This window comes from Balearica regulorum, chromosome 3 (assembly GCF_011004875.1).
Source record: "Balearica regulorum gibbericeps isolate bBalReg1 chromosome 3, bBalReg1.pri, whole genome shotgun sequence".
NCBI lineage: Eukaryota > Metazoa > Chordata > Aves > Gruiformes > Gruidae > Balearica > Balearica regulorum.
In genome coordinates this window covers 66811784-66823371 of record NC_046186.1, presented here as the reverse complement: position 1 = coordinate 66823371, position 11588 = coordinate 66811784, and the positions used below count along the sequence as shown (strand labels likewise).

The following is an 11588-nucleotide window of genomic DNA, read 5'->3' as shown; positions in this document are numbered from 1 at the left end:
AGTCAGATGTAAAAAGTGAGGCTTTTAAAGCCCTCCCTTCATGTGTGCCAGAGCCTGATACATTATCTTCTTTTATTTTGTCCCTTGTTTTTGCTGTGTCCTGATTCAAACAGCATCAGACACAAACATCCACGTGCATTCATAAGTAAAGATTAAGCTAAAATTGAGTAAGGATCTTCAGATCCATTTAATGTCTTTCACATACTGACTCTTCCTCATGGATGAAGCATTAGATAATGGTGCCAGGGAAAATTCTGTAATGGCAATGAATTACCTTCTAAGGCTTTTCCATCTCTATTTTCCATGATTTTTTTCTGAGGAAAGATATGGTGCTGTCTTTTCTGTCAAGACTCTCATAAAAATTTGTCCATGCTGCCCCCTTTCTTATTCTCTGTCAGATTAAATGGGACAAATTAATTCATCTTCTAGAGTTACACCAAAATGAGAGTTTGGCTTTGACCTGGAATGTTAAAAGTACTTGAAATGAAGTGTGCATTTATTGTGTGCTCCAGCAGTAACACCCTTCCTTGACTTTGTTCTACAGATGAAACACGAGCCATTCTTCTTGTTTGGCAGCAAGCTTGAAAAGAAAGTAGTGGGGAATATTATAAAAGAAAGAGTAAAAGGAGACATTCATGGAGATAAAGACATTACATCCAAACAAACTGAGCCGATACGAATTAAAATCTTTGAAGGAGGGTAAGAAAATGCAACTGGAAATTTCAAGCTCAGCCTGTCATTTTAAAGAGATTTGAAAATGAATATGAATGAATTAGGATGTGAACAGTCTCCTGTATTCCTGCCATGTCTTGTAGCTCCCAAGCCTCTTGTTTTTTCTGTATATGTCAGTCTTAAAACAAACCGCAGGGTACCTGCATACTTACTCTTGGCTCTACTTTGCTATTAGGACAATTATATTTTCTATCTGTGTGAGAGCACTCACTTGAAATTGTTACCTTCATTCCTTAGGTCATAAAGAAATGGATAAATGGTTAACATTTTGATATTTTCTATACCATTTCTTTGTATTTAATGGCTCCCATGAGGATATCTTTCCATTTTTAGACTCTCTGAACCTCCACTCACTTGAATGGGTTAGCTAGGCATGCTTATTCTTATTCTTGTAATTTTTCAGTACTCATTGAAGTTGGATTTTGGAGATAAAATGTAAGATGATAATGAAATCTATGGTATCTAAGCCTAATCCATAGATCTGTCATGTATGGTTGATTAAACAATGTTTAATTTTACCATGGCCATCTATCACTCAAGTGATAACAGAAACAAACAACAAAGAGAGGGAAAAAGGAGACCTGAAATCCTATTAACATTGTTTTGAGGCTTATGAAGCTTGTTATAAAAAGCAAATGAAATGGACACTTGTTTTCCTCTGCAGTATACTCTAAAATGGAAGATACTGTTTAATTTCTTTTACAGAATTCTGACACGATGCACTTAATTTGCCATTTGTTAGTAGTGAATAATCAGGTGGCTGAACAACATGTGTTTTTCAGTCTTGCCAAACTCAGATGGTCTCACAACACTGTTTTCTTGGGGTAACTAAATAGGTGAGGATGGAGATGTGAGAAATTTGTACATCCATTTCTTTCTCCCATCAGCTTGTACCCTTTAAAATCTCAGTTGTCCTTCATTAACATTATGTGTTTTGGCTCTGCTTGAATAATCTCCATGAAATGAACATTGGCATTTCTCTGTAGTCTGCAACACTGAAGGGCTATAGGCTACATCTTGCCTGAAAGACCGAAAATGTTATTTTGGAGATTGTTATAGGTATGCTGGCCCAGACACACTGATCCTGGCTGTTCTCTGTAGTACATTGTCCTAGTACCCAAACCAGTAGGCTGGCTACACCAGCATGACCCAAATTCAGGAGTGAGCCTAAGTTTACAAGAAGTTTAAAGAGGTGTTGCTTCAACTCACTTTGAAGTATAAAATTTGCCTGCTTCCCTCTATGTATCAATTCTGAATTTGGATCACCCAGCTGAAGATAGTCTGCACTGACGTAAGCTGTATGATGGGAGGTCAGAAGAGCAAAAGTGTGTTAACAGAAGCAACTTAAAGGAGGATTCAGATCAGTGTGAGCTGCAACAGATCACTGTATATATCGCCTCTACCATCTAATACCTTCTTTAAGAAACTTTGTATGTTACTTAGACCATCTTAAGTTTCCCCATACACCGATAAGGTCTATGAAACTATTTGTGTAAAGTCATGTAATTGACACGTCACCTAGAAATGTCTCCTAGTAATACTTGGCTATGTTTAGATATCCTTTGAGTAAAACAAAACATAAGACACCTTGATGTGTACATTAGTTTCTGGAGCGGGAGGGACAAATAATCTGTGCAGTAGACTGGAACTTCCTCAATAGGAGCACATAACCTGCAAAGCTATAGTGAATGAGGTGATGTGGTGTTAATGGGTCCACTCTTTTCCTATACATCATAATTTTATCATACATTGTATAGGAATTATTTGTGGAAGGGTAGATTCATTCTTTTCATTACTTTGGCTATTTTTTAAATGGATCTAATATTCTTTCCATAACCATGTCTTTCATTGTTCTCTGTCCTATTGAATTTGTCTTCCTTCAGGTTTTTGTTTGTTATGACTTCTGAAAGCTAGTTTTTAACATGGGTGGGTTTCCGTGCTTGCTTGCTCTTGGCTGTTTGTAGAGCTGTTCTGTTCTTCTCTCTTTTGCTCTACTCATCAAGCTCATCTTCATATTACCTCAGTACACGCAAGTAGTGCACTGAACTGTGCAGCAAATGTCTGTCGTCTTCATTTCACATTTTCTCCCCTGGACAGACAAGCGTGCATGGTAATATCTTGTTTCAGCGGAGTATTTGCATTTTGGTTTTCGTTTGTCTTGGGGAGTATATTTGCTTAAGCTTCTTGATTGCTTTTGTTTTGTAAGTGCGAAGAAAGCAATTCTGAATCCATAGTTGAGAAAGATCTGTGGTTGTCAGAGTTTTCAGTTTACGGGAAAGCCTGTCTGCTAGGCAGGGAATTGCTGCCTTGTGGCAGGGGAGCAGAGCGCTCGTATGGCAGGTGGGCAAAAAGCAAATAGACAGGGTTGGGGATGAATGAGAAGCTGAAGGAACAGAATGAACGGAGTTGAGGCGAAAAGTAGATGTCACAGCACATCACCACCTCGGTGCACCAAAGCCCATCGAGCAGTTTGTAAGCATCGCAGCAGAAGGGGGTTTTGAAGGAAGAAGCTAACAACCATATTATTACCTCTGGCAGGTGGCTTGATTCTAAAGAAATGATTTGAATTACAAAATCTGCTTTCCATCATCTGTGACTGCAAAACCCTGATGGGATATACAGCAGTGTTCCTCAAAGAAAAGCAGCAATTTGACATTCAGTACTTGCTGCAGTACAGTTAGTTACTAATGGTGTGAAGTGAAAAGAAAGGAGGGACAGGGCAAACATGCCTGTTCATCTGACATCTGGCTTAATGACATTATCAGCTGACAGTAATGGGTCACAGTTTGCTTGTTTGCTCTTTCAGATCTATCAGTAATAGACTCCAATTGAAAATCCCCAATAAAATAACATTTTGGATAGAAATTGCAGGACTCTGAGGCTCGTTAATACTTTTTAACACTAGGGTCCCATTCAAGTCAAGCTCAGAGCGGCAGTGACCATAGTCCTTATATGAAAGTTGTGTAGTGGGAAGGGGAAAATTGCTGAAAACTTTGAGAGAGTCAGGAGTTGATAGTAAGATCTATTCCTGTTCCTGGGGGCTAGAAAGATAATCACTATAGACTCAGTCTTCTGCTGTTTCAGTTTTCGGACCAGGCCTTCTTTAAATGTCAAATTTGTGCGTGTCATTTCTCTTAGAGTTGTTATGGTGAAGCATACTTAGAGAGTTAAGGTCAGTTATGGCCAAGAACTGTACATATGAACGATGAAGAGATAGATCTTGTCTAATTGTCTTTGTGCCCAATGGGATTTGACAGGTGACAGAAGCCGGTGGAATGAGGTCACACAGAGGAACAGCAGAGATGGAGCAACAGAAAAGCACATGTTATAATGCAGCATTTATCTTACCAGTATCAATCAGGGGTGATAAGGTAGACTCCACCCCAGCAAAATCAGCCTGTAAGGAGAGATGAAAAGAAGATAAAATGGCAGTCTTTCAAACAATAATGGACATTTTTTTCTGTCTGTGGGAGAAAGACTGGAGGTAGCTGATGAAGCAGTGGATAGAGAGATGTCTATGAGTTGTTGGCATGTGCGTATGAAGGAGAACCTGGAAAATAGGGCAGACAGAAAAGCAGAATCCCAGAAATGTTATACAAAAAAACCCTGCTAAAGTGATGGCTAAATATTTAAGTAACATTAGACTATGCCAGTTTTGCACATGGTGCCAGGAACAATGAAGGAATAGGGAGAGGGCCAACTTTATTGGAAAGGAGATGAATTTAGGCATCCACATTTAAAAGAGGAGCTGATAGGTTTAATAGATAACAAGATGGACATGAGAACAGGACAGTGTTTTATGTATTTCTCAGATATTAGCTTCAGTATTTATATTGCCAGTGATATAGCTGAACATGTGGAAGAAGTGTTCATCTAAGAAAAGCACATTTGAAAAATGTTTCAGCTCTGTAACCCAAAAATTGCCACTTATTTCTTGCAGAGTTATCATCACATTAACAGAATCTTTCAGACAGTCCCTTATTTATTTAAAGTGTTGTCAGTACCAAGGATATTTTGTGGGCTGCACATCCACAGGGTGACTGAAAGTACTTATTAGTGCTGCTTAGGGAGAGGGCAGTGCAGGACAGAGGGGAGAAAAAATATTATATCATCTCAGTTCTCGCAATTTCTGGATTTTACTTTGGGTGAATGAGGATGAAATTCTCCCTCTAGGGAAAGCCCAGCACTCTTCAAACCTCAGAACAGCCTGAGCAGATCCCCTGGGCCCTTTTAGATTTCAGTATTAACAATTTATCATGATAGTAAAGGCAATATGCAGCTTTACATAGATTTGCACATCTTATTTATTGTCCAACTACACACTATGTAATCAGCAAAAATAGCATGGAATGCTTATGCCTGTGCTAAGAAAAATTCCTTTAACAGCTTTCTGCTAAGTATGCAGGTTGGAAGTTTCCCATTTTATTTCTAAAGCAGCACGTACCTGAGTGAACTCGACCTGGTGTCCCTTAGGGAGGGATCCATCTTCAGGAACTTCAAGCATTTGTAGTGGAAATGCGTACATCCTTGCTAGTCATCTGCATTCTCTTTATGCTTAATGGGGAGAAACAGGCATTTCCAGGATGTGATTTATCTGATCCCAAGAGATAAATACACTGAAATAGTTAAATGAACAGTGCTGAAAAACAACACTGTTTTCGGTGGTGGTAGATGCCTGCGTTGTAAAAGACTACAGTTAGCTGAAATAAATCCAACCTGCAGACTCGTATTTGGAGTTGTGCTGTGTCTATAGGAATGGTAGCTAGTCTGTTCCCTTACAAGGTGTTTATACTGTTCTCATACTGCAACCCTTTGGTCTCATATTGTTAAAACACATTGGGACCAGTGCATTCCCTGAAAGGCAAATACTGTTTGAGTTCCAGCCTGAAAATTCAGTAGTTCCTATGGACTTCTGTGGAATTGTTGTGATGAGATACCTACAGGATCAGGATCAGATGCATAGGGGTGATGTTTGTGCATGTATGTGTCCTAGAGTCTGTATGATTTAAATGCTTGCTCTCTTCCAACAGGTATAAATCAAACGAGGATTATGTCTATGTCAGAGGTCGTGGCCGAGGAAAGTACATTTGTGAAGAATGTGGAATTCGCTGCAAAAAGCCAAGCATGCTCAAAAAACATATCCGCACTCATACTGATGTCCGCCCTTATGTATGCAAGTTGTGCAATTTTGCCTTCAAAACTAAAGGTACCCTTTTTTGCTGAAGTCTTGCCACTTCCCAAACAAATCTTGAGCTATTTTGCCATCAGGGCTCCAAGCACCCTTTGCAATCAAGGAGAGAATTTTCTTCAGAATAAAATTATTGTGTTTATGTATAGAGGACTTCACGAGAGAGGTTTTTCTCTTCTGTTTAATTGATCCAGGGATTTTGTGAGACTCCGAGACTCCTTGGACAGCTTCATTAAGAGCTATAGGCTCTTGGCTGGTCCATCTGTCTGCAGAGAAAATGTAGTGGCATAAGAACCACCCTTACAAAGAATACTTTCTGCCAAAATTGTTACATGGTGCAAATTTTAATTGCAGCAACACTTAAATGCTACCAGGAGAGTGCACTTGTTATGACATAATGTAGAAGCAGAGCATCAGCTGCTGAGGAAAACATGCCTTCATGGGCTTTACAGTGGGTCAGTTTCAAGTTTATAAATAATGTATGTCTCCCAGATGGGCCACTCCATCCACTGTGGCATTAATTATGAATAGAGATCTGATAGCTTGTGTTCACATGTATTTATCAGCACAGAAAAAAGCTTCCATTTGTCACCCTGAGGCCACAGATAATGATATTCTTTGGAATTTGGATTTGCCTTGCAACTGTCTCCTTAAAAGAAAAAAATCCTTTTCTTTGGTAGCATTTCTTTGTAGCACAGCCCAAATGAGCCTTACATTCTCAGTTTCTTAGCTTCCCTTTGGCAGACAAGGGAAATGGATTCTGGTTCCAGTGCGGTGAACTCACTAGAAGGGGGAGAAAGGAAGCTGAAGGAAATTTCTCCCAAAATCCCAGTGCAGCTTCATGGCTGTTTTGAGGATTGAGAATTGTAATAGTTTCCATGACTCCAGCACTTCTTCCTCTGCCAAAGATGGGAATAGCTGATGGATGGTAGTAGACCCATCAACCTAATTTAAGATGAGAACTTTCATGGGGGTGTAGAGACAAAGACAAGGAGCTGCTCGTTTATAGTCCCAATAGACCATCTGTTGAGCTGTTCATTGTTTACATTTGACGTTGCTGGAGGAATGGGTCTTGAGGAGGGACTTGAAGGAGGATTGTGGTTTTGCAGCTATATTCAGAGAGGGCATTCCAGGCAGGAGAGATGGCATGGAAAGAACTGTGAACTTGCTTGCTGAGGCTGGCATTTCTGGCAGAGAAGAAGAAACAGGGAGGAGGTGGTATGCTATAGCACAAGAAGGGCATGAGTAGGAAGAGACTAAGTTAGCCTTGGAAGTACCGGAAGTGTTTAACTGGTGTATTACTGTGTATGAGCAGTTGTCAGCCTCATAACTGTTGTTGCTGTTTTGCTGAGAACGGTAGGGAACAGACCTTCAGAGGTAGTTAGGTTTTCAGTGTACACCCTGAGCATTTAGCCATCCAGAGGCATCAGAGGCCAAGTTAGACTTTTCATGCAGTGCACAGGCACAATAAGAAACTCTTACTGAGAATTATTTGAACTAGCTGGGATGGAAAGTCAGAGGAGAGGAGCCTGGCTTGTGAGCTTCTAAGCACACCTCCACTATCCAGCAGAGTGGTGCAGTGCTCCTGTCCCCAGGTTGCACGTGCCACATGCACCATCTGGAGACGTTGGCTGAGGTCCCAAAAGCAGCATAGGTACATTCACAGAATGCCTTCCCTGAGCTAAGAAGCGCCGTGTCTTGGTAGTGGGTTGGGTTTGCTTGTGCCATGCTTTCCCCGTTGGGTATTGCAAATGTGACTGAAGTGGCTAATGGATTAGAGCAATATTCTTGTTTCTCCAGCTTGTGCTTTGTGCTCAAGATTCTTTGCCATGATATGTCTCTTGGGGCCAGTCTCAACCGAGTTTTCTTATCTGTGAAAAAACAGACCAAGACAGGCACTCCAGAAAGTCAATAGTCTAGTGTTAGGTTGCTTCCTCAGGGGAATGGGAGATCTGATTTCAAATCCCTGCTGTGTCTGGTCCAGATCCGTACTCCAAAGCAGGGAGCTGAACCTGGATTTTCCACATCCCAGCTGAATGCTGTAAGTACAGCTCCTCTCAGTTCAGAGATTGCAGCTAGACGGTAAACTTGCAGAGAGAATTCTCCCATAAATATCTTTTTTGAGGGGTGCTTTTGTTTCAGAATGTTTCATATACACTCAACATTTGGAGCCTACATGTGGAGTAAATGGGAGAGCCCTTGGCTTGAAAGTACCACTGTGAGTGTGAGCCCTGAATGGCTGGTGTGCATTGGACTTCAGTGTCTGGGCAGTCTGTACGTATCACAAACACACAGTCCAGGGACAGAGGACATCCAAAAGCGAGTTTTTTAGCTTGCTGGGGTGCCTAAATGTCATGTGGAAAATTGGAGAGATGCCTATATACCTCTCAGGCCCTGAGTTTAAGTTTATTTGAAATATTATGTATTTTTTTGGAAGATATAAAAACCCACTCTCATTAAAACAGGCTCTGAGGGCAATGGGCTGGATGAGTCAGCCCTGTCTGTTGTGGGTTTTTTAAAACTAAAAACCCCCATCTGCAGGATAACGGAGTTAAGATACACCAAAACCTGAGCTGAGTGATCTTTGCTGTTCATTAATTAGATTAATCTCTGATCCATAGGAAATCTGACAAAACATATGAAGTCTAAAGCACACATGAAAAAATGCCTGGAGCTTGGAGTATCAATGACATCCGTAGATGATGCTGAAACTGAAGAAGCAGGTATGTCAGAATGATTTAATTTAGTTGGAATGGCCTCTGGAGTATGCAAATGACTCATTGCACTTTAGCACAGTGGCTGGCATGGGAAAATATATTAAGAGTATTTGGGGCAATTTTTAATTAAGAGGCATCTTTTTAATAAACAGGAAGTATAAAAAATAAATCTGATCCATTTGTCTGAGTTATTTTTTTTATTAAGATACTTGAGGAGGAGCTAGAAATAAAAATATGACCTGTTGTCATCTGTCTCATACAAAGTTCCTAATCTTTTCAATTTAGATGTGAGAGATGGCAACATTTAGCGAAGTTGCAAGGTGGGGTAGGGTGAATTTGCTTTTTATACTTCCTTTCAAGTGTAGAATTTTAAGGTATTATTATGAAAAATTATGGTTTGAGACTATGAAGGATGGCTTTACGCAGCCATCCCAGATGAAGAGTATCCAGCGATGGCCACAGGTGTGCTGGGTGGGGAATGAACGTGGCAGAAGGCGTAAGAGGTGGGGTTTGTGCTCACCATTTTGACTTGCCGTGGCTGTTTCAGAAAACATGGAGGACATGCAGCAGGAGGCAGAGAAGAGTAGCAACCTGGCAGGCCTGTCAGCAGAGCACCAGTTTTCTGACGCGGAGGAGTCAGATGGTGAGGATGGTGACGACAATGACGATGACGATGAAGATGAGGATGATTTTGATGATACTCAGGGAGACTCGACACCAAAAACCAGATCAAGAAGCACCAGCCCGCAGCCCCCTCGGTTCTCCTCCCTGTCGGTGAACTCAGCTGGGGCGTCGCAGGGGGCTTCCCCCGAGGGCTCCCTTTCTGTGGGACACTCCTCCCTCATCAGTTACTTGGTCACCTTACCTAGCATTCAGGTTACTCAGCTTATAACACCAAGTGACTCCTGTGAAGACTCACAGATGACAGAATATCAGAGGTTTTTCCAGAGTAAGAGTGCCGATTCAGAGCCCGATAAAGACAGGTTGGACATACCTAGTTGCATGGATGAGGATTACGTGCTTTCGTTAGACCCCAGTTCGTCTCCAAGGGACCTCTCACCTTCCAGTCGACAGTCGTCACCCGGCTATGATTCTTCACCCTATAGAGATAACTCACCAAAGAGGTATTTAATGCCAAAAGGGGATTTGTCACCCAGAAGGCATCTGTCACCCCGAAGAGATATGTCACCCATGAGGCACCTTTCCCCGCGGAAGGAGGCTGTGCTGAGGAGAGAGTTATCGCCAAGACGGGATGTGTCACCAAGACGTCACTTATCGCCAAGGAGACCAATGTCACCAGGAAAAGATGTGTCTGTTCGAAGAGATGTGTCTCCTAGGCGAGAGAGGAGATATATGACCTCCGTTAGAGCGGCGTCTCCCCGGAGGGGCTTATACCATAATCCAGCGTTGACCATGGGTCAATATTTACAACCTGAATCTATTCCAGTGGGGCATTCAGTAAGTATGAAAGAGTATTTTCACTCCTGTTGTCAAAATCAGTGCTCTTACCTAATCTATACATAGTATTTTAAAAAACTTTGCAGCTTTGTAGAAGAAGAAGGCATAAGCTTTGAGTCTTGGCGGGAAGTCCTGGAACGAATGCAAGAAATTTGGAATAGGCGGGGACCAAGTCAAGATGTTGATTGAGTTAGATGCCATAGAGTCATCCTAAGGGTCAAATCTTCACTTGGTACAAGCCTGGGTACCTCCATTAACTTCAATGAAATTAGGCTGGCTTACATTAACTGCCCCCCGTCTTTATTTTAAAACGGCCCAGGAAGCTTACGTGGTGTGTGGAGCTTCTTACAGCACTGTAAAACCTTTTACCTCCCAGACTGTCAGATGGGATCAAGCCCAGATTGGGGTTTAAGGTCCTGATACTGCAGTACGGTGCCCATCACTGTATTGTATTGTTTAATACAATAAAAACACTTAAATTAAAACTCTCGGAAAAGCAGGGTGCCCACTGAAATCAGGATCTGTGACTGGAGTTTAAAGGATATTATTGTGTGACAGGAGTAGGCAGCTGTCTGCCCAGCAGAAGGCACCACCACAATTGACTGTTTCGGCAGGGACAAAACCGTCTGGGTGGAAATGGAAATATGCAAAATTTGCACAGCTGCTGCCTATGCTATTGCCTTTTGGTAAATCAGCTCTCAGAAATTGCTGACTTGGCACTTTTGACAGGCCCTAGCGTTCACAAAGCACTCTCTCCACAAATAAATTTGTTCTTTAGAGTTAAGGGATGACCTCACTATGTATGCATTTATTTATTTAGTATGCTTCCATTGCCACGTTTGGTGTTGGTGCTGCCCTCTCACTGCCTGCCTCATCAGCCCATATGTGTGGGTTCAACTCGGGCAAGCTGTGACAGGCTCCCGCTGCCTCAGGGCTCCTGCCTCCCTGCTCTCCTCCTGGCAGGGCTCTCCTACCCGCTTCCCCATCGCCAGTCTTCTCAGCTCTTTGTGTAGTTCTTTGTGGTTCTTCTCTGTAGAGGAGAAGAATCGAACCCTGAGCTCATAAAATCAGCATTTCCAGAGCTCTGGAGTGAATTTCTCTGTGGAGCCAGGCTGATGTGTTACCTGCGCTTGGGAATGGAGTGAGGGATGCAGCTGGGCAAAGGTGGCTGGAGCAGGGATGGACCGAACAGAGCTGAGATGCTGCCACACTGGAAGATCCAAAAGTGGCTTCCCAGCTTTTCAGGGGGATAAGGGAAAGCTGCAATGTGAGCGGCCACGTCTGTAGGAGAGAGCAACACAGGTCCTTCTCCCACATCTTAGACATGGCCCTATGGCCTGGCGAGTTGCTGGGGAGGGCAGCAGAGTGGGGTGGCTCACTAAGCCATTCTTGAGGAAGGGCATGTTGAAACCCTGCTGCACTCTCATAGGGGTGACAGCTGTGTAGCTGAGAGAGGATACAAATCCAGCCAGCAGTCCTACTGATAAAGTAAG

At 42.3% G+C, this 11588-nt stretch overlaps 1 protein-coding gene across 7 annotated transcripts in view; it reads left to right on the top strand.

Annotated features, from left to right (window-relative positions):
• HIVEP2 (HIVEP zinc finger 2) overlaps nucleotides 1-11588 on the top strand; it is a 141632-nt gene that overhangs the window by 123089 nt on the left and 6955 nt on the right. For all 7 annotated transcript variants that reach the window (XM_075748275.1, XM_075748274.1, XM_075748272.1 and 4 more), the window contains 4 exons: nucleotides 545-699; nucleotides 5763-5938; nucleotides 8542-8643; nucleotides 9185-10095. In XM_075748275.1, the coding sequence (XP_075604390.1) occupies nucleotides 545-699; nucleotides 5763-5938; nucleotides 8542-8643; nucleotides 9185-10095 (1344 nt within the window). The remainder of the gene's footprint in view (nucleotides 1-544; nucleotides 700-5762; nucleotides 5939-8541; nucleotides 8644-9184; nucleotides 10096-11588) is intronic.